We start from the raw sequence: 23,948 nt of genomic DNA, 5'->3' as shown, positions 1-23,948 counted from the left end.
AGGCCCATGAAAAGGACTAAGGACCTGGTCGCAGCTCTCCGGTCAGTGAAGCCCTCCAGCGCTGAGTCCGCCTGGTCTCAGAAGAGACGGGAGCCATCAAAGGGCATGTCCATAAGTAATGCTTAGTCCTCCCTAAAAAGCCAGTGGTTCTCAACAAGGTGTGGTACCTAAGGGCTACCACTGACGAATCCGCCCTGCCTAGCGAGTCAGTCGTATTCAGTCCACAACGTATGGTGAACGTAGCTGCGTCTCTCCTGTCAGCCATAGCCTGGTTGAGTATGGCCCGGGCCTCCTCTAGAACCATAGGTAGCACTTGCGCAACCTAGTCCCAGAGTGAGTGGGAGTATCGAACCAGAAAGCATGCCGTGTTCACTGACCGCATTGCCAGGCAGGTTGAAGTAAACATCTTCTCCAAAGTATCCAGCCTCTTGGATTCCCTGTCCAGTGGAGGGGTAAAGAATGCACCAGGATGTACTTTGAAAGTGGAGGCCTGGACCACCAAGCTCTCCATGGTGGGGTGCTGAGTGAGGAAACTGGGAACCCCTAGGGTGTGGCGATGGCAGCAGGCAATTGCCCTACTCACAGGAGCCCTTGTGCAGAACTTGAACCAGGCCCCAATTAGGGCATCAGTGAGGGCTTCATTAGATGGGAGAAGCTGATGAGATGGGGTTACTACCAGCTGAAGCACCACAGTCAAGACATTTGTATCGACTGTCACAGCAGAGAGCCCAGGACCCCAGTTGCCCATCTCAACACCATTGCAAATGAAGCTCCCTCTTCCATAGCCGCAGAAGGAGGAGACCAAGGCAGTATTTGAAGAGGTGCAGAGTCCAATATAGGCCTCAAAAATCATAAAAATCTTACTAGACCTGCAGGTCTAGTGATATGAATAATCTACTCGACCTAACTGTAATGTACTTGAGTGTAATATAGTCTCAAATTGTGTGATCACAGCAAATATTTTATTTTACGAGCTGCCTTTTTCTTTATTACCGAAGGAGAGTACCTTCAAATATGGAAGCTCAGCATTTCTGCTGAACCAAAAACACTATTTTGTCTGATTTAACAGCCTAAACCTTTGCTCATTGTATAACAAACATATATATAGGGTACAAATAGCCCCTGACCTGCCTCTCAGGTCACTAATAGCATTGCCATAAGGCTGGGGGCAGGAATGTTTCTCAGGTCAAGTTTAAAAACTCACTTTTAATAAATTGTATTACTAAAGCAGAATTTGGTAGGGCAATGTCATTTGCAAACAGTATACTTTCCTTTGAAATGGCCACAAACTTTCCCACTAAAGTGCAGTTTTACTGATAAAACTATATTGCGTACACAACAATCTGTGGAAATTGGGTTCAGATAGGTTTTCATCCTATTAAATTCTTTTTTCATCAAAAAGAATTACAAAAAAGTTATTTCATAACTACTAAAATATATTTGGAAGTGTTCGAACAGTTCATTTCTAAGCTATTTAAATGTGTGTCAGAAAATAAATTACATCCTACAGCCTTTTATTTCCCACTCTTTGTACAGCACAATTGTCAGGCAGTTCACTTTACAAAATTCTCTAACTTTGCTGCGTATTTAATCATGGAGGTTGTGCTTACTTTTCTTTCTCAGACTGCAAATTGTAAGACATAAGCTTACATTTGACCTCTGTCTCTGAACACAGAGCATGTAACAAGTTAAAAACAAGATTTAAAGGGACCTTTATTGCTCATTCACTTTCTGAGAGAACAGAACACATGTTCTTTATCAGCTCAACAGAGAGGTCCAGCAGGGTCTGAAAATAGCCCACCCTGATCAAATCGGACTCGCCATAGTGACCCGAGTCCTACACAGGCGTCCGCTAGATCCTCACACCAGGTATCTTCGGTGTAAACTAGGAGATAGCATCTGTCATGGTTAAGTGGCCCCATCCATTCTTCCCCAAGTCCTGGCGCACAGTAATATGGCACATGCTCCGTCATGGAAGGAATGCCTCCAGTCGACATTGGACGACGCTCATCCGGCTCGGTGTCGGGAGTCAGGGATGACCATGGAGACAGCGGCAATGGGGACGATCTGGATATGTGTCCAAGAGGCCTGACTGGCAGAAGATCAGTAGGGGCTACTCTGACCCTGCAGGGCCAGAAAGCTCACCAGCGAGGGTGGGTCACAAAATGTGAGGTGCATGGCCACGTAAAACTCACAGTGTTGGGTGGGGGTAGTTCCGGATCCAGGAAACTCTGGCAGGTATGGTGAGGGCTCAGGTGGAGGCTCAACCGCAGAGCGAGGCCAAGAATGTCAAGGTTCACTCGTCGCATCAATTGACTTTGACGGACATGGTGAAGTCAAAGACTTCTTCGACTTCTTGCATTTGTGAGACTTACCGAATGCACAGATGACTTAGACTGCAACGACGAGTGCTTGGAGCGGTTCTGCAACTGATCCCGAGAACTTCTCTGAGATTGAGACAGTTGCAGCGTTGCATGTTGAGCGTCAAGGAGCTTGAAGAACTGCTCCCTCAAGGACTTGGGGTGCATGCTGCGGTAATCAACGCAGGTCTTGGCTTCGTGTTCGTGCTCAAGACACCAGAGGCACACGATGTGTGGGTCCGTCACCAACATTTGCAAGTGACAGACACCACAGGGCTTAAAATCTGCGTTCCTTGCAGACATACTTCCATACAAGGAGACAATGTCTCCCCAAAAATTTGATAAGAGGTCGAAAAAAGGTTTGTGAAAAATTGACAGGGGGGGGGGGGGAGTACTCCAAATCTGCGCTGACTGTCGCCGAAAGAAAATAACAGACGTCAGTGCGCTGTGGGAGCCACTAGATAGGCACAGTGCACATCATTTCTGGCGCAGACGACGCCACATGAAGCCAAATGATGCCACTTATTGGCACGCAGGGGTACTGCTCATAAAAAAATTCCAGATTCAGTCTGATGACTGGGAATAATGCTGAGGTAAGGAATCTGTGGCTAGAAGTCTCTATCAGATAGTTCTGTTAAGACAGGGCCCGTCCTAATGTACGTAGTCAAAACAGCCCAAACAGAGCAGCAAAATGTCCATCTGAGGCACATTCAAACATAACCAATGGGGTTTTCTAGAATACGTTCAATGCAATATATAACTTTGCACTGCGCCTGGTATGGTTTTGGAGCACTGTTGGAGCTTGGATAGATTCATTACCTTATATAGGTGGATTAAGCAAAATAAACACTTTGAGTGCAGAAATCATGGTCAGTCGGTTAAAACGATGAATGGGGCACTTAAGGGGTGACCAGGCAGGAGATCGAAAAATTATGCAATTATAGTATTATTCCTTCATCATGGTATCTTTTAGCTTACATATAACCGTTCGGATATTTCCATAGCTTCAGAGTGACCCTGAAGTACTCTCAAAATGAATTAAGGCCTCTCTTTTCAAAGTTGACGTTGAGAGAACCCCTCAACTCCATGCACCAGCCTAGCTCTCTTAATTTTATTTGAAGCCAAATAAAGGACATCCGCAACTTCTACAACCATAGAGGAGAATACGTGGGTCTGTAATTTACAGAATGAAAAGAACCATTTCAGGCATGTAACTTTTCTTTAATGCGATTTGCATTATTATTCAGTATTGTTCCAATAAAACAGCTCATCCTTCATAATTCTTCCAATAAAACAGCGGGTTAGATGGGACGCAGACCCACTCTAAGATGACGCAAACACGTTCAGTGGCAGCCAGCTCGTCTTCTGCATGTACTCTGGCATTAAAAAAATGACCACGCTTAGAAACGTGTGCCCTGAAGGTATGGTGGCACAACTACAGGTTTCTGAAATTGGAACATTAGCAGGTCATAGCAGCAGCTTTCCTTTGAGGACTAAAACCTCCCAGTCTAAAAAGTAAGCTTTCCTTTGAGGACTAAAAGCTCCCAGTCTAAAAAGTAACACGAGTGACAACTGGAATAAAACATCTGTAGCTTCATGCAAGATGCAACCTTTCTATCAAGAAATTGGTTGGATAAGATAAACGAGCATGCAACATAGCAAAAGACTCAAACAAATGCCTGGGATATGTAATGTCCATGGTTTTAGAAGTGGTATCTTGAAGCTCTTTAGAAAGCAGATGAGTGGAAAGAAAGCTTTGTAAGAAAACAAACAACACAGAGTGCAGTTCCATGCACCACTTAGTTAATGAATAACTAGGAAATAACGAGACAATGTACTCTTTATGATGAGGCTAGTTCTCTCCAACTGAAGAGGTAAAGTTCAGATGCACCAAATGGGAAACACATTTCACCTAAATTTTTGGATCACCTTGTGGAAGAAGCCAATGCTTCTTTTAAAATAGCTACTTCTGAGCATGGCTTCAGAGGTTCTCGCTGGTCTGGACAGTGATTCCTATTCTATACATATATACTATTGTAAGACAGAATGTTCAGGTAGCACCAAAGTCAATGCAGTTCCGTCTGCCAGACTCCTCAGTTGCAGAGATCTGGATTGGGTTTAATTCCTCCAAAAACCTATGAGGTCCAACGCCAGCCACTGAGACCTTCATTGCGATGTTGTGTCATTTCATACAGCCCATGCTTGACTCGATAATGAAAAGCTAGGGAACATGGGCATCCAGGGAGATATGGTGCATGGGATCCCACTGCTTTTATCTTACCCAGAATACCTGGCAATCTTCAAACTTTCAATACAAAGACCTTTTCACATTTTTGAGATGCAAATCTTCAAAATTCTGGAGACTGACAAAAGCCCTACCATCCAGTTTTCCTAAAATGAGGGGGTTGTGGCACCCCGTCAAGAGTGGCTATACTCAACTCAATATACTGTTTTGGCACTTGGGGACAGTGGGTGATTAATGATACATGCTAGTGCCAGAGCTCGAACAAGCAGAGATCAGCTCACGCAAGGGCTCCATAGAAAAGCTGTTGTTTAGAGCAGCTTTCTGGTCCTTCTCGCAGGAAGCGGATATTTTCAAGCCAGTTGAAATCGAAGAAGAGGTAGACTAAGGAGTGCGACGGAGGACCCGATAAATAACATGACATAGATATTTCACATTGCAGGAGAAAAACAATGTATAAGAGTAACATACATTCGTAAGCTCTCCGAGAACGAAAAGTGAAGATAATCTGCACCTTCCCTGGACAGAAAACGACTGTTATATTTGTAATAGTATCTCAGCCAAGGCATAAAATGTGATATGAAATAAGACTAGCCAACTATATTTATGGTTAAATAGACTGTTTCAAAACTGGAAAAACAACATGGAATCATCTGTAGGCGTTGCCTTTTGTATTAACTTTGGACCCTAGTAACTTGTCAACCAATATAGAAGAACTGAAACTGTTCCTTGCCTCTAGATACAGAGAGTTTTATCATAAATTTAACTATAACGAATGATTGTCATTCCCACGTTTGTGTGGAAGGAAGGAACATGAAAGAGCTACACTCACGCAGCACTGATTTGAAATCTCTGAATCCCAATTAACCACCATCTTTGATGCTCTACAGCTCCAGTAACATTATCTTTACCAGACACATCCTAATGCCAGGTTCTATGAAGACCTCCTGCTCTTTCTTGTATGCAGGGCTTATCCTGCCAGGGGACAGCCAATTATGGGATCGCTGCAGGGACAGACGGAGCTCATTATCCTCAATGCCTACAGCTTCTCGTCTCCCGGAAGATGATGATATCACCTAAGTGGGCCAAGCACCCGCGGCAGGTACGTGTATGCTAGCAGCTCACAGGTCTGAATCCTAGATGAACATCCTTCAGCGGATGGTAAAACGGATACACAGAGTAATAGGAGCACCGAGAAACAATGTAATTCTGTGCTATTATAATGGTCCATGTTCCCTCCCTTGGGGATCAGTCTGCAAAAGCTTTCAATAGGGGGACATAGGCGTTAAAATCGAACTCACATGTGCCGTAAGAGCGTCGTTTGCTTCTCTCTCCGACAGTCCGTTCATCATCGAGGTCACCTGCGCCATACATCGCTCCAGCCTCTGGAACCAACAAAACAAGACTTCAATTAACAGGAGAGTGCGGTGAAGACCTGAACTCTGAGATGAACTGAAACATTTTTAACATGATTATGGGTGCTACGATGCTCACGGCCTCTCTACGCACTTCAACAAATATTTCACAGTGATGCACCAATGTACCATCTACAAGCCCCTAATGAACAACGTCACTGAATTGCCTTTTTATTAAGACACACATTGGCAAAGGCGCTGAGCTGGATGGGAGAAAAAGGGTTGCTAGGGAAAAGACTAAAGATAGATATCGGTCTATTAGGAACCCCAAACAATACACAAATGTGGACATATTAACCTTTTACACACTGAGCGCAACTGACGCATAAGAATTCAGGATGGTGGAAGATGTAATAGGTCTATATGGTAGTATTCTATTCTGCAAAAGAATGGAGATGGATGTAAACCGTACATATCTAGCAAAATCATTTACTGGCCAAAGGAATCAGAAGCCATGCTATCTCTGCTGAGTGGGATAACCTGAATGTTGCTCAATAGCAGCACTCCAGATCTAGTACACTGTGAGTGGATGTAGTAACAGCAAGTCTGTTCACATTCTGTGTGGGGGTGGTGGATGGGGAATCTTAAAATATGCTGAACAACCTACTTAAAATTTTCAGGAGAACCACTAAATTGGTAAAAAGACACTCAGACGGTATTGCCGCAGGCCCGTGGCGTTGTCGAGTCTGTGGCAAGGTTCAAGTGGGAATATGTATAATGTTTCCAGCCTTTGCACTATTATCTTTTAACACTGCCTCTGGCGGTGCGCAATGCCCTCATCTTGTTGTAGATCATGCAGCTCACTCCACTGTCAATTGTATTTCAATCTCACAAAATGCCCTACGTGCTCCAAATCTAGACCTAAACATGGTGGCATTTAGTTATTGTGATCTAGGTTCCCATAGATCACAGTAACGATGCCACTATCCCACATTCCTCACTGACCTCATTCACCAGACTCGCCTCTGCCCAAAACACATAAATTAGGAGCTGGCCTCACACTACACTGAACTGTGTCACTCATAATGCTTGTATATGCCCTCAAAAAGTGTGGGTTGGGAGTGCAATACGCCTTTCATAAAGAGCCCTGCAGCAAGAATTTGCTTACTTGCCTGAATCAGTACTCCAAATTTAAAGCCAGGGCTTTTAATAAAAGAAAATGATCTACCCTAGATGAAATGGGCTTAACCCAGAACAAAGATAAATCAAAAAAATGCTTCCTGTAAGTGGTTCATCCTTACTCGAAACTGCTGACCCTCGTAGAAGAGAAAAAAAAGATTCATGAAGGATAGGTTACAATAAAGTTGGATAAGTTATTCAGAACTGGCAAGCAAACATACTTTTTTTTAATCAGAAGGGCACAAGTGGTGTACTATTCACACAAAAAATACTCTCCTCCAAAATATTTCTAGGGACATTATTCAATAATTGTACTCACTTGCTAATAATCCATTTTACCTCAGCAAAGAAATAGCTCCATCTCAAGATCTGGCACAGATGCTTTCTGATTATTTTTCAGGTAAAATAAAGATCAGTGTGGACTTTGACTTTAAGATCCTTCCAGAAGAAGCAGTCAGCCTCTGGTATGGACAGAAGCTACCTCATGGTTTCCAGAATTTAATGTTTCGACTTGAAAAGAATGTGGTAAATAATTAAGCAGCAGCAAACCATCTTGATAGCCTGAGGATGTAATTTCAAGCCCTTCTTAGAGCGTTACCTCAACCATCCGGTATGAAAAAGACTTCCCTTACAACAGGCATTGTGCCAGAATGTTTAAAAACAGTGACTTGCCCAAATTATTTTAAAACAATCATTTACAATGCAATAGGTCTCGCAAATGCGGGTTTTGGAGCTATTGGCATTGTAAATGGCAATGGGTTTTATAAAAAATTAAAAAGCATTGTCATTTACAATACCAAAAGCAACACCTACTGCACTGCAAAACACGGTTTCCGTGAAGCGGGCGCCGCAATCGATATAATTTTTTTAAAAAATAATACAATTAATCGAGCACAGTGTCCCTGAAGCGGGCGCCACGCTCTGTATTAAATTTTTAACAAATTAATAAACTGAACGCGGTGTCCCTGAAGCGGGCGCTGCGCGCCTTATTAAAGTTTGAAATAAAATGTAAAAAACGAAATGCAAATTACATCAGGAAGCGGCCGTCATTACCAAAGCTGGCACCCCATACGTGCTGTATCCCTTAATGAAATAAATAGTTCTCAGAACTGGTAATGAAAGTTCCCGAGTTAGGACACAGTAAATGATCGAGTCCTCATGGGCAGTGACAAATGTAGACAAGGCGGTAACAAGGAGGAACTAACAAGCCTCATAATGAATTGGAAGCCAGCACTTACCAAGGACAATGACACCAGCCAATGAAAAGTATGGGCGGAGAGTGGGCGAGGTTTACACAGCATACTCTACTACTGCATGCCTCGCAGAGCGAGGAGCGCATTAACGCTGCCGCTAGGCTAGACCTAAAAAACCTTCACTCTGAATCTAAACCTGCTAACTAGAGACATATTTCTTTACTTCCCCAAATCACAGAACTACTAGAAAACGCTGTTGTCTCACAATTAAAGAAATGTGGAGAGACAAAGCGGGTACTACATCCTGTACAATCTGGTTTTAGACCAGGCTGGGGCACTGTTGATGATCTCTTCATGTGTGTGGCCAAGTCAAAACAGTAAGCCAAATTCTTCCGTATCTCTCTCCAGTCTTCATCACCATCAATCACATTATCCCATTACATTGCCTACTGTCCTACTCAATACGAGGTCTCGCTTTAACATGGGTTGCCTATTTCTCCTTCATAGATCTTAGGTAGTTCAACTGGGCTCTTTCAATTTCTCATTCAAACCTCTAACTTAGGGTGTTCAGCAAGAATCAATTTCAACCCTGATACTTAATCTATATCCTCACCCTTTAGCAGACTTCCAAAATGCAAATACATTTTTATGCAGACGACACCAAGCTGATTTTCAATCTACATGATGTTACTGATAAAGCACCCTAGGACCTTGCTCTACTCTTGTCTTGTTTGATAAAAATCTTCTGAGGTGTAATCCACCAATATCAGCAAACCGTGTATGTGGGCAAAAAGTCATTGGCCATCCTTCTGGGATCAGTTTGATGAATCCTGAACTTGAACTCTTATTTACTCCCAACTATCATTAAAACCTCAGATTTCATCACAAACCAGATCCTGCTTTTGTCATTTGAAATAGTGTTTTCTTTAAATAAGTTGCAACTCACCAATGGCCTAAGTCCGCCCGATGTTTGATAGTTCAGTTTCTGGGCGACAGGCGCTTAGCAAATTGAAGAGGGGTGGGGGTGGGGGGGGGGAGTTCTGTGCCCATTGTTCAGGATAACAGGGAAGTGTGAGTTCTATAGTTTGGGGTTCGAAGTTTACATGTTTATTATTTTGTATAACACATTTTTAGGCTTGACACATACTGGGAGACGGGACAGGGAAGCGGGGGGGGCAGGGGGTTAGGAACGCATCTCAATGCAAAGCTGTTATGGCAACCGAAGCCTGGGTGGGGGCTCTGCTAGACTAAACTCATGATTTGACGGATCTCTGACACACACCCTCAGACACCACCCACTGTACCTACCCCCACAGGACGAGACGTGATAATCATGACCTGGAATGTCAACGGAATAGGGAATACAATTAAACGAACAATGGTGATGGAATATTTCTTGCGACACGCAGCAGACACAGTACTCTTGCAAGAGACACACTTGATGGGGCAACACCTGCAAAGCATTAGACAGACTCGGATACAAGCTACTGGCGCACACAGGGTTCACTACAGGATCACGAGGCATGGGGATACTAGTCAGGAGAAACCTGCCTTTTGTGCCCCCTAGGATATGGAAGGATCAACAGGGCTGATATGTAGCTCTCACTGGGCTGTGGGAGGGCAGAGATCTCAATCTGTGCTCAGTATATGTACCACCCAGGATGCATTCAGACACCCTGCCTGAGCTAAGTACACTACTCCTAGAACTTCCGTATTGAATGTTGACATTAGGCGGGGATCTGAATGCAGCAAGGGATCCAAGTAGGGACAGGGTATCGAACCCAGGGAGGGAGGTAGGGGTAGGCGCCTTGAGGACTTTTGTAGAAGCTCTTGGGTTGGTGGATATCTGGCGTGAACACAATCCCTTGACTAGGCAATACAATGTTTTCTTCGGCTCCGGACGGGGTTACGCCCAAATGGATTACATATTGATACACTCTGCAGTTGCAGTTAGCTTCCAGGGGGCAACGCACAGGGCTAGGGGTATATCCGACCATTCACCGGTTGAGGTTACGACTGCTAGGACCCATTAGAACAAATACTCTGTCACCCTGCCTAGATCCGTGGCACCTCAGAGACAAACAGGTCCAGGACAAGATTTGAGAACGGACAGAACACTACTTTCAAGACAACTTACATATGAGATAATACTATATGCCACAAAGCCCCAATCTACGATCGACTATATACTCAACATATTCCAACTGTTTGGCAGTTACTCCGGTTACCAGATAAACTGGGATAAATCTCTCATACTTGTATTGGTCATGGATACGCTAACCATACAGACATGTCAGAATGCCCTATCAATTAGAATTAAATGTAAATATCTTGGCATTGTGATTTCTCGAGCTAATACTGAATTCCTAGACGATAATTTCTTCCCCTAGCTACATAGATTACAGAGGGACGTTTTATGCAGGAGAACGCTACCACTCTCGCTACTGGGATGAACAGCCATTTTTAAAATGACGCAGCTCCTGCGCCTATTATACGTCCTTCAGAACACCCCTATAGGATACCCATAGAGGTCTTTCGCAAGATAGAGTCGGAAGTGAGGCAACTACTGTGGGATGGTGGGAACTTCAGGACTGCGCTCCATAAATTACAACGGGAGTGTATGAGGGAAGTTTGGCAGTCCTTGACATCCGAAAATATTACTGGGCAGCATAATTGGTTGCACTCAATGACTGGGTAATAGCGGAAAGGGAGGAGCCGGCATACCGGGTAGACCACCAATCGATGGAACGGAGAGGATACCTGGAGGCACTGTATTGAAGGAAAACAGTGAATGGATTACCACAACATACACAAATGACTGTACGAATACCGAGGTAGGCAACTAAATTCCTTGGCTGGGAAGGTAAATTAAAGGAACAAACTCCCCTCTGGAACAGAGACCTCTTAAGAGAGGTGAGCAAACTACGGGGCTTCCATTCATGGGCACTGCTGGGTATTGAGTACTTGGGAGATGTCTGGAAGGACAAATGATGGACTTTCAGGACCTACAGACAGACTATCAAATGTCAGGCACCGAACAGTTCTGGTACATACAACTGAAACACGCCTTAAAACATATATTAGAGAAGTGGCCATGAGAGCAAGGTTCTGCCTCATACAACTACAAATCTTACATAGATCCAACACAATTAGGACGAGACTTTGCCGAATGAGTGGGTGTGACCTGAATAAATGCATGAGGGGATGTGGTGGTGTAGGAACCTTTTTTCATATGTACTGGGGCGGTCCACTGCTGCAGCAATACTGGAGTACGGTCACACAGGTAATGATCACTGTGTCGGGGCAGCTGGTCCCACTAGATGTCCGAAGGCACATATTATGCGCTACAGCTAAACCGCATGGCCAAAGTATATTACATTGGGGCTAATGATAGCAGATAGAATAGCAACAAGCATTTGCAATGCAATAGGTCTCGCATTAGAAAAGTTTGAGGTATTGGTATTGTAAATGACAAATATTTGATTTATGTGTTGGTTTTGAAAATAGCGAAATGAATAGCTTTGTCATTTACAATGCCAATAGTTTTAACTATCGCAAATGTGACACCTATAGCATTTGTAATGCAATATGTGTTGTATTTACGTGACTTAGATGTATTGATATTATAAATAACAATGGCTTTTTTTTTAAAAAATATTCAATACTTAAATAAAGTTATTGTAATTTATAATGGCAATAGCTTTAACTTTTGTAAATAACTTTTGTGAAGATTATGTTCGGTGTATTTTATTGTGACGAAAATCCAAGAACAGAAGTGAAATATTAACATCTTTTTGTGACATTTGTAATAAAGCTTGAAAAATTGAGAGAACATATTTGAACCAGTTGTTGAATGGTTGCACAGATTGATGCTGTGGTGGCACTGAGTAATGTGGTGGTGACGAGTGATGCTGTAGTGTTCAGTGATGCTGTGGTAGCGCATAGTGATGTTGTGGTGCCCCTGAGTGATGTTGTGGTGCCCTGAGTGATTCTGTGTTGGTGCTGAGTGATGCTGTGAGGATGCGATAGATAGATAGAGGGAGGGCGATAGATAGAGTTAGGGTGATAGATAGATCGATAGATGGTTGTGTGTGGGGGGGTTGCGTGTGTGGGGGGGTTGCGTGTGTGGGGGGGGTTGTGTGTGTGGGGGGGTTGTGTGTGTGGGGGGGTTGTGTGTGTGTGGGGGGGTTGTGTGTGTGGGGGGGGTGTGTGTGTGGAGGGGTGTTTGTGGAGGGGTGTGTGTGGAGGGGTGTGGGGGTGTGTGTGTGGAGGGGTGTGGGGGGGTGTGTGTGGAGGGGTGTGGGGGGGTGTGTGTGGGGGGTTGTGTGAGTGTGTGGGGTTGTGTGTGTGGGGGGGTTGTGTGTGTGTGTGGGGTTGTGGGTGTGTGGGGTTGTGGGTGTGTGGGGTTGTGTGTGGGAGGGGTGTGTGGGGGGGTGGGGGTGTGTGTGTGGGGGGGTGTGTGTGGGGGGGTTGTGTGTGTGGGGGGGTGTGTGTGGGGGGGTTGTGTGTGTGGGGGGGTGTGTGTGGGGGGGTTGTGTGTGTGGGGGTTGTGTGTGTGGGGGGGGTTGTGTGTGTGGGGGGGGTTGTGTGTGTGGGGGGGGTTGTGTGTGTGTGGAGGGGTTGTGTGTGTGTGGAGGGGTTGTGTGTGTGGAGGGGTGTGGGGGTGTGTGTGGAGGGGTGTGGGGGTGTGTGTGGAGGGGTGTGGGTGTGTGTGTGTGGGGGGGTTGTGTGTGTGAGTGTGTGTGGGGTTGTGTGAGTGTGTGGGGTTGTGTGTGTGGGGGGGTTGTGTGTGGGGGGGTTGTGTGTGGGGGGGTTGTGTGTGGGGGGGTTGTGTGTGGGGGGGTTGTGTGTGGGGGGGTTGTGTGTGGGGGGGTTGTGGGTGTGTGGGGTTGTGGGTGTGTGGGGTTGTGGGTGTGTGGGGTTGTGGGTGTGTGGGGTTGTGTGTGTGTGGGAGGTGTGTGTGGGAGGGGTGTGTGGGGGGGTGGGGGGGTGTGTGGGGTTGTGTGTGTGGGGTTGATGTGTGTGTGTGTGTGTGTAGGGATGTGTTTAAGGGGTTGTGTGTGGGGGAGGACGATCAACAGATGAGAGAGAAAGGAGAGAGTGAGAGAGAGGGAGGAGAGAGAGAGAGAGAGAGAGAAAAAGGGGGGGAGAGAGAGTATAGAGGGAGGGAGGGAAATAGAAGGAGGGGGAAGAGTGTGGGAGAGAGAGAGAAAGAGAGAGGAGAGAGACAGAAAGAGAGGGAGGAGGGAGAGCGAGAGAGGGAGGGAGAGAAAGGGAAAGACTGAGAAAGAGAGAGTGGGGAGGGAGAGCGAGAGAGGGGAGTAGAGCGAGCCAGAGAGGGGGAGAGAGAGCCAGAGAGAAAGAGAGCGGGAGAGACAAATTGTGAGGAGAGATAAAGAGAGAGAGAGGGAGGTAGAGAAAGAGAGAGATAGAAAGGGAAAGAGTGAGAGAGAGAGAGGGCGAGAGAGGGGGAGAGATAGAAAGAGAGTAGGAGAGACAGAGAGAAAGAAAGCGAGAGACTATGCGCCCTGGTGGGAGCTGTGGTAAACAGGTTCAAATAAATTCTGTTGAAAAGAAAGGGTGACATACGTAACATTAGATGGATTCTTGAAAAGCACCCCGGCTTCTTGCCTGGGCTCTCAGCAGGCATCAGCTTTACACAGCATGCTTTTTTTAGCCTTCCTAACACAGAGCACATAAAGTGTTCAAATGGGGGAGGCGATGTTGTTTAAAGGGGAAAACTGCCAATGAACGAGTTTGGAAACTAGGTTTTAATGTCTGATTGTGCTTAATAGCCTGTGATTGTGGACGTATTCTTATACACACCAAAAATAAATATGACCTAAAGTGGAGCTACGCTACTAATTTTATTTGTGTATAGCTGCAAACACGCAGTGACAGCCGCCCTACTAGTGCTTAATTTGTAACAAAGGAAGTGCCGGTGTTGTGATCAGGCAGCAGCTTCATACTCTATAATTCTTTTGTTAGTTTGCGTAACAGGGAGAGCGCACATAAACTGAAATGTAATAATGGCTTGGCTACAGCCGCTTTCAAGTGGCTGTAGCCAAATCACTATTAAAATTCAGTTTATGTTCTCTCTGTTACGCAAATTAAAAACGGAAGATGAGGGGGGGGGGGGTTAGAGAGATGCGTGCGAGAAAAGATGCCGGGAAACAGAAGGAAAGAGGGGGGAGGGTAGAAAGGAGGAGTCGAGGGAGACATGAGCGCCTGGAGAGGGGCGGCGAGGCAGACATGCACGAGGGGCACGGGAAGAGGAGACGAGGGGTCAGAGAGAAGTTAAAAGTAAAATTAGAGATAGGGTGAGGGTGGGAAGAGAGGGCGAGGGTGGGAAGAGAGGGTGAGTGGGAGGAGGGCGAAGGAGACGTACACAGAGCACATAAAGTGTTCAAATGGGGGAGGCGATGTTGTTTAAAGGGGAAAACTGCCAATGAACGAGTTTGGAAACTAGGTTTTAATGTCTGATTGTGGTTAATACGGTACAAAAGGGGGTGGTGATGGACGGAGCATCCGAACCAATCAAACACTCAGTTGACTGGGGGTGAGTGTTTGATTTGCTCAAACGCTCCGTTCATCACCTCCCCCTTTTGTACCGCCTTTGGCCGCCATAAGTGTGGCAGGGTATGCTCAGACGTGAGTCCCTTGCTCACTTTGCCACTGGATTCAAGCAAGCCGGGCTGAAGACGGCTGGAATGCCAGAAACCGGTCCTCGGAAGCTTGTTTCCGGTCCAGGGAAGACATGGCTTGGCAGTTCGGGCTGGACTGTTCCCATGAGGCACAGGGTCAGACTGATTTGCATATAGTCATGTCTGAACTGGGGTGGCAGAGTGGGCTAAAGAACGGTGATGGATTAAACCCAGACCTTTTGACTGGGTGTGAGTGTTTGATTGATTCAGATGCTCCGTCCATCACCACCCCCTTTTGTACTGATTGTGCTTAATAGCCTGTGATTGTGTACGTATTCTTATACACACCAAAAATAAATATAACCTAAAGTGGAGCTTCGCTACTAATTTTATTTGTGTATAGCTGCAAACACGCAGTGACAGCCGCCCTACTAGTGCTTAATTTGTAACAAAGGAAGTGCCGGTGTTGTGATCAGACAGCAGCTTCATACTCTATAATTCTTTTGTTAGTTTGCGTAACAGGGAGAGCGCATATAAACTGAAATTTAATAATGGCTTGGCTACAGCCGCTTTCAAGTGGCTGCAGCCAAGCCATAATTACCAGCCAGACATGCACGAGGGGCACGGGAAGAGGAGACGAGGGGTCAGAGAGAAGTTAAAAGTAAAATTAGAGATAGGGTGAGGGTGGGAAGAGAGGGCGAGGGTGGGAAGAGAGGGACAGTGGGGGGAGGGCGAAGGAGACGCTGAGATGAGGGAGCACAGATTGAGAGAAAGAGAGACAACTAAGGACACAGTAAAGTAGCCGCGAAATGAAATTAAAAGCGGCCGGGAAATGCAAGCGGCCGGGAAATGCGCATTCCTTTCTACTGTGAAGCAGGGATGTAATTAGTAAGAGACACTTTCTAATTAACAAGCTGGGCAACAGAAAAGGAGACACGGCCTGGTGGCCGTGAAACTGAAAGCACGGCCGGCCGTGAAAGCCTTTGATGCAGCAGGGGGTGGAGCAGGAAGAGCTGCTGGCGGCACCAAGCTGGGCAACAGATGGCTGGCGATTTGATGCTGTGCACGCGCATTTTAACTCATTGCGCTTGCGCATTGAGCTAAAAGCGCACATGCACTGCATCAAATCGCCAGTCTAGTTAAACTCTGTTTAAGCCCATATAGTCTCGCAAGCTCAATGCGCATGCGCATTGACAGGCGAGACCTAAAAAGGAATATAGCTAGGACTTGGAGGCAGTGCAACCCCCTAGAGTCGCGGAATAGGAGAAGGACCTTTATTGGTGCTGTGCAGCTGAGATGCCGAGGATGCACTGGGAAGTGGGGTAAAGTCTGGGGTAAATGGGCTGAATACAGAGGGATTTGAAATGTTACAATTATGTAATTGATGCAAGATATGGGGAAATAGAAATTGTAGTCTACAAGGCAAAGGTCAATGGACCTCAGACCTGAACATTTCTGATGCTTGGATAAGAACCCAATGGTAAATAAGTGACACTTGTGATGTGCTGCTAAACATCTGCATGTTTAATAAAAATAATTTTAAAAAGATCAACTCACCAAATGGGAAGGACGATCTTTCTACAAATAAGAAGCTCGACTCTGGAACTCCCTGCCTCTTCATATAATTTCTGAACCATATCTGCTTAAATTCCAGATACAACTTACAACCTGTGCCGTTGAGCTATCAGATCTAGTGAGCATTGTATTCTTTATTTAATCCCTATGTACACTACTTTCAGTGGATCTCTGTAGATCCAGGGTACAGACTGATGAGAGACAGAGAGCTTTATGAAAATCTAAATTATAACAAAAATATTAAATTCAAATCCGAAGACCGGAGCACCTAAGGTGTAGATGAAAGAGGCCTGAATGCCTTTTAAGAAACTGCTATTGACAGGAAGAAATAATAAAGACCTATTCAGATCAATTATAGAAAGCCAATATTTTGAAAAGATAGCCTTCGACAATTTCCCAAATAAGTCTGGCTAAAAAAAGATAAATGGCAAACTGTGTGCATTCTAATCCTAAAAGGGCACTGTTTGGAAATAGACTGGGTGCTCCCTTGTATCTGGACAAAGATATGCTTCTCTGACGAGCTCTAACCAGAGAAAACATTAGTCAGGGGCAGCATTTATTCATTTCAGGTTAGCTTTAATGATATTTTACCAATGCAAAGCTGTAATAATGGGCCAGGAATGGGAAAAGACTGCCATTTTTCTGCTCTGCGTGGGAAGCACTTTCAGATCCAATGCTTTAAAACTTTGCTACAAAAATGGCAAAAGGCTTGTGGCAATTTGTTTTTTGAGCTCAGCATGAATGGCACTGTGCTAATAGTATACTTAAAAACGTTAATTGAAAGGCATTTCAGTTGAGCACAGTGTTGGTGGAGTGAAAAACTGCTGCTCGCCACCTTGAACTTGGAAACTACTCCGGGTATTGTAAGAAAGTCAGAACAAATGGTCACCTTGTGGCGGGGACCTCGTTTCGCGGGTCCGGTTCCCGCTTCACATGTTAAACAAATCTCTCTCGCAAACGAAGGCATCCGGCTTACACCAGGAGCAGGTTTCACACATCAAGACTCCAAGGCGTATTTCTGTTCTTATTAAATATATACCAAAATGTGTATATTTAGATATCATTTTATGAATATTAGGTATCTATTGGCACTTGCTGTATAAAAATCTAAAATATCTATGTATGTAATAATGAACTTGAATTATGCGATTCTAATCTTGAATATGCACTTTATTGTGTATTTTTGATTAATTGAACACAGTAATTCGTATACATGGATTTAAAAATTGACATGTTTAAAGATGGCGACCACAAAGATGAGACACCCATGACAGCACTTTAAGGTACATTTCTCTTTGTTCATTTTGTAAACAAGCATACTTAGTTATTGTAAAATGGCACTCATGGTCATGAAGGATTAGTTACTTACCTGTAATCCTAGTTCTCTTCCAGGGGCATCCTCATCAAAGTCATAAGCATTAGAATATTCCCGCCCATGCGCGGGACCCCGGAAACACTATATTATATGTGCCCCACATATATATACATATATATATATATATATATATATATATACATGCAATAGCAGCCCAATCACACCAGAGCTGAAATATGCTGTGAAGAATTTCCACCATACATGAATAATATGCATTAGAAACATGAGAAACAACACCAAAGATTGTTTAGAAACTGTTTTAACCGCATCGATGCTAGGACATTTACAGCCGTGCGCTGGGCTTTACAAAAACCCATAATTCATGACGAGCTGGGCTCGTCATGAGCGTGTGAGCAGGCTACTGCATGACGAGCCCAGCTCGTCATGAGCGTCGAAGGGGTTAATGCTTAGGCAGCAGTAGAAATTCTTATAACTCACTGAAAGCATAGACAGCTCCCAGGCTGCATTGCAAACACGCAGATTAAAAAGACTGTAAAGCTAACCTGTAGCTGTATACAAAAAAACTGACACCGTGCCTTTAAGGCACCCATGACCCCCGGTATCCCATCATGCCCCAGGGGTGACAGTTAGGTCAGTTGTTCTTTTCGGAGACTGAAACAAACCCAGTAACAAAATAGGTTAACAATATCTCCTTATTAAAGAATATCCTTTGCCCGGGGAGGCGGGAGGGTTGTTTATGACTTTGATGAGGATACCCCTGGAAGAGAACTAGGATTACAGGTAAGTAACTAATCCTTCTCTTCCAGGGGATCCTCATCAATAGTCATAAGCATTAGAATAAAATAGCGAGCCTCTCCTCTTCCCTGCGGGCAAAGGAATGACAAGACAGTAATCTCATCAACAAGCCTGAGCAGGCTATAGGCTACCCAAACAGATTTCTCAAGGAGGCTTGCCCTACTGGAGTATCGTCCCTGGAATCAGATTAGAGACAGTAATGCCTCGTAAAGGTATGAACCGATTTCCAGGATGCAGCCTTGCATATTTCTGACATTGGAATGTCATGTAAGAAAGCTACTGTAGCGGCTTTCCCTCTAGTGGAATGCGCTTTGGGTGACACCAATAAAGGCTTGCCTGCAAGCTGATAGGCAAATTTAATGCAAGAGACAATCCATCTGGAGATGGACCTCTTGGCCGCTGGAATGGCCGTCCTCATTGAACCATAGTTCACAAACAGTTGATCCATTTCCTGATCCCTTTAGTCTTTTCCAAATAGAACTTGAGCACTCTCTTAAGATCCAAGGAGTGCAGTGACCGCTCGGCTGGGGTCGTAGGATTTGGAAAAAACGAAGGGAGGGAAATGGACTGATTTATATGAAATTCAGAAACCACTTTAGGCAAGAAAGATGGATGAGCCCTTAGGACTACTCTATTGTGGTGGAAAACAGTATATGGTTCCTTCGCACAGAGCGCTTGTATCTCGCTTACTCTGCGCGCTGAGGTAATCGCCACCAAAAAGGCCGCTGTCCAAGAGAGAAGTTGCAAGGAGGCCTTGTGGATGGGCTCGAAAGGAGGTGACATTAACCTGGATAGAACCAGGTTCAATTCCCAAGGAGGAGAAGGATTTCGCACAGGGGGATACACTTTTTTCAACCCCTGGAGGAAGTCCTTAACCACCGGAACCTGAAAGAAAGAAATCTGATTAGGTGATTTCCTGTACAGTACTATGACTGACAAATGCACTCTAATGGAAGCATATTTCAAACCAGAAGTTGCCAAGGAAAGGAGGTATGGCAGGATTACCTCCTCCTGCCCTTTAGTTGGATATAAGTGATGATCCCTACACCATATGTAGAACCTTTTCCACTTGAACGCATAAGACGCTCTCGTGGAAGGTCTCTTAGCCTCCTTTAAAATATGCATACATTCGGGAGGCAGATTCAAATGCCCATATTGCAGGACCTCAGGTGCCATGCTGTCAGGTTCAGTGATGAGAGATGAGAAGTTGGGATGCAGTATCCTCCCGTTCATCTTGCTCAACAGGTCCGGTTTGCAATGAAGTCGTCTGTGTGGACACACAGACAGATGCAGCAGGTCCGGGTACCACCACTGTCGTGGCCAATCCGGAGCTATCAAGATCATCTCCATGTCCGACCTGAGGAGCTTGGAAACTACCTTCGGAATCAGAGGCAGGGAAGGAAACGCGTAAGCAAATGTTCCCGACCAATCCATCAGGAGAGTGTTCCCCTGCGTCCCTGGCCGGTGGAATCTGGACGCGAAGGCGTGGCATTTTGCGTTTTCTTCGTCCGCAAACAAGCCTATGGCTGGACGACCCCAACAACGAAAAAGCTCTTCTACCACTTCGTCGTTTAGCACCCAGTCTGGCTGATCTTCGAAGTGCCTGCTGAGTGCGTCTGCTTTTTGGTTACCTCCCCTGGAAGGTGCACCGCCACCACTGAAAGGTTTCGAGAGAGAAGCCAGTGCCAGATGGTTTGAGCCTCCCGGGAGAGAGGGCGTGACCGTGTGCCTCCTTGTTTGTTCAGATAGAACATGGTGGTTGTATTGTCTGTCTGAACTAAGACTGAGTTGGACTCGATCGCTGGAAGAAAAGCTTTGAGAGCTAGAAACACCGCTCTGAGCTCCAGCATATTTATGTGGTACGTCCGCTCCTGTGCAGACCACTGACCCTGAATCTGAAGGGGACCCATGTGCGCTCCCCAGCCTTGTAGAGAGGCATCTGTCACTATAGACTGGGTTGGTAGTGGCTGGTGAAAAGGCACTCCCACCAGCACATTCCTCGTCCGAGTCCACCATTTGATGGCATCCTTCGCTGCTTGGGAAAGAGTGATACGATCTTCCCACCGCCCTGTCGCCTGGTCCCACTGGTCTTCGAGAGCCTGTTGTAGATGCCGCATCCTCAGCCTGGCGTTCGGGATGAGAAAAATGCAGGACGCCATGGAACCCAGCAGAGAGGCTACCTGTCGGACTGTTGGAAGCCGAGACTAATAGAATCGCACACTTCTGCCTCATGGAAAAAAGTCTCTCCTCCGAAGGAAACGCTTTTCCCACTTTTGTGTCCAGAACGGAGCCTAGGTAGTGGATGGACTGTGTCGGCCGCTGGACTGACTTCTCCAGGTTCACATGGAGACCGAGCCTGTGCAACTGGTGTAGGCAAAGTTGCAGATAGTGCGCTACCTGTACCGGAGACGGGCCCTTTAGGAGCCAGTCGTCCAGGTATGGGTAGATGAAGAGTCCCTTTTTGTGAAGAAAAGCCGCCACCACTGCCATGCATTTGGTGAAGACTTGTGGTGCTGACTTGAGTCCGAAGGGTAGTACCTTGTACTGGTAGTGTTTGCTTCCTACGACAAACCTCAAGTACTTGCGATGCTGTAGAGCAATCGGAATGTGAAAGTATGCATCTTGCAGATCCACCGAACACATCCAATCTCCGGCTTGAAGATGTTGGCATATTTGGTGAAGAGCTAACATGCGGAACTTTTCTCTGACGATGACTTTGTTTAGGAGACGCAGATCGAGTATAGGTCTGAACTTGTCCTCCTGATCTTTTTTGGGAACAAGAAAGTATCTTGAGTAGACTCCCTTTCCTCTTTGAGAGGGAGGAACTTCCTCTATAGCTCTTTTTTGTAGTAGGACTGTCACCTCTCTGCGGAGTAAGCTCAGCTGGTGAGGGCAAGAGTTCTTTGGAGGAATGCTTTTCGGGAGCGCACGGAAACGTAGCCTGTATCCATTGCGCAGTATATTCAGCACCCACTGATCTTTTGTGATGCTGACCCACTCTGCCAGGTGTTGTGAAGCACTTCCTCCCACTGGAGTGGGCAACGGCGTCAGAGGAAGCCACTGATCAAGCCTTTCCTCCTCTCGTGGTGGTAGAGGACTGCTGGTTACCTCCTCTACCTCTGTTGGATTTGCCTCGTAACTGGGATTTTCCTTGATTCTTATTCTGGGACCACTGAGGGGTTTGAACCCTCTGTTGAGCCTCTCTCCCACTGTTGGTCTTAAAGCGGCGTTTGAATTCTTTTTTCTTCTCCAAACCCACCGCTTTTACCGTATCCAGTTCAGTCTTCATACGGGTCATCTCTTCGTCAGCATGTTCTCCGAAGAGAGAGGAACCCGAAAACGGAAGATTAAGGATGCGATGCTGAGCATCCGGCTTCAGCCCTGTGAGGCGCAACCAAGCCGACCTCCTGGCACAAACCCCATGTGAGTAGGAATGTGCCGCAAGCACTGCACCGTCCGCTGCTGTGCTTATCAACTGGTTCGCCACCAGACATCCTTCTGTCATAGTTTCTTCGAAGTCCTTCTGGTCTTCCTTTGGCAGTTTGGACTTGAACCTTTCCATGGAGTCCCATAAGGCTCTGTCGTATCTACCCAGCAGTGCAGCCGCACTGGAGACCTTCAGTGTGGAGGCAGCTGAATTGCAAACTTTGCGACCCCACGAATCCTGAGATTTGCTGTCCTTATCTGGTGGGACTGAAGAGGAAGCAGCAACTGCATGCGTCTTCCTCGCCGCTGCCACTATCACAGAGTCTGCTGGAGGGTCAGATTTTACAAAAACTGGGTCAGAAGAAGCCAGTTTGTATTTCTTTTGTATGCGGGCTGGCACCGCTCTGATGGCTGCTGGAGTTAGGAAAACGTCCTTGACCGTATCCATAATCCCCAGGACTAAAGGCAGCAGTGGACGAGAGATAGATTTTTCGTGCAAAGTTTCAAAAATTACTGTCGTAGTAACCTGGGGGACAGACATTTCAATGCTCAGCTTCTGAGCTCCTCTTTGCAGGACATCCAGATAAGTGCCGATGTCATCCACTGGAGAGGATCTAGAAGTAGGACTATCCGTCAACGTGGGAGAGTAATCCCTCTTGGAAGACCTGGTAGAAGAGGTAGATGAAGTAGACGGAGTTCTTCGACGTCTACGGTGAGCACCGTGCCTCCTCTCACGTGATCTTCTTGGGTGCTCTTCTCTTCTAGGAGAGTGAGATCTGACCGGATCCTGTCTTCTTGGTGAACGAGATCTGACAGGATCTTCTCTGGGAGATCGGGATCTCACCGGATTTTCCCTTCTGGGAGAGTGAGATCTGGTTGGTCTTCTCACAGGTGATTTGTCTGCTTGGCGCCTGGGGGGACTACGCCTGTCCACTTCATCCACCAGTCTCTGGAGAGGAGATCTGTGTTGCGGACTGACTTACTCGTGCATACGTTTGGTAGCCCCTGAATCTCGCCAATGGTCCAATGACTTGTACCATCTGGGTGACAGTCTGACCTCCGCAGCCGACGGATCTGGCTGACACACAGGAGATCTGAGGACAGGACTTCTGGACCGTGAGGATGTAGTTGAGGAGCCAGAAGACTGTGAAGTAGAATGACGAGAAGCTGACTCCGTAACCATGATCACAGAGTTTCTTGACGACGATCGAGCCCTTTCTGAATGTCTCGACGTCGAGCGTTCTGGCGTCGTATGTGTTTCTCTCGACGTCGAACGCCTCTGGGGAGTCGGCGGGTCCAACAATCTCGACTTCGAATGCCTCGACGACGATCGATGCGAGGATCTATGGTCTCTCGACGTCGAACCAGCCGTCGACGGAGCCCTCTCTCTCGACGTCGAACGGCGATGACCAGCCGTCGACGGAGCCCTCTGTCTCGACGTCGAATGTCTGTGCGACGACGGCGGAGGGGTATTGGTCACCCTCGACGCCGAGCGTCGACGAAACGCCGACGGAGACTGCGTCCTTGACGCCGATCGATGTTTTACTGTCGACGGCGTTGGGGTCTTGGTCATCGACGCCGAACGTCGTTTCTTAGACGACGGCGGAGGAGTCACACTTCGACGCCGGTCGTCGCCTGGATGACGACGGCGGATGAGTGACCTCCCTCGACGGTGGAGAGGCCTTGGATCTCGACGCCGACCGTCGCCCGGTTGACGGCGGCGGAGTTACATTCCTCGACGCCGATCGTCGCCCGGTTGACGACGGCAGAGGGGATTTCGACGACGGAGCTGGATACTTCGACGTCGTCGACTTACCTGTTGTTCTTTTCGACGGCGAGCCCG

At 46.4% G+C, this 23,948-nt stretch overlaps 1 protein-coding gene across 1 annotated transcript in view; it reads right to left on the bottom strand.

The window, feature by feature from the left end:
- The window catches only part of INTS3 (integrator complex subunit 3), a 649,525-nt gene that overhangs the window by 489,891 nt on the left and 135,686 nt on the right, over window positions 1-23,948 (bottom strand). Inside the window, exon 2 of the mRNA XM_078670092.1 lies at window positions 5,904-5,987. Coding sequence (XP_078526218.1) covers window positions 5,904-5,987 — 84 coding nt within the window. The remainder of the gene's footprint in view (window positions 1-5,903; window positions 5,988-23,948) is intronic.

Source organism: Lissotriton helveticus, chromosome 12 (assembly GCF_964261635.1).
Source record: "Lissotriton helveticus chromosome 12, aLisHel1.1, whole genome shotgun sequence".
NCBI classification, from domain to species: Eukaryota; Metazoa; Chordata; class Amphibia; order Caudata; family Salamandridae; genus Lissotriton; species Lissotriton helveticus.
This window is presented reverse-complemented; position numbering and strand designations above follow the sequence as displayed.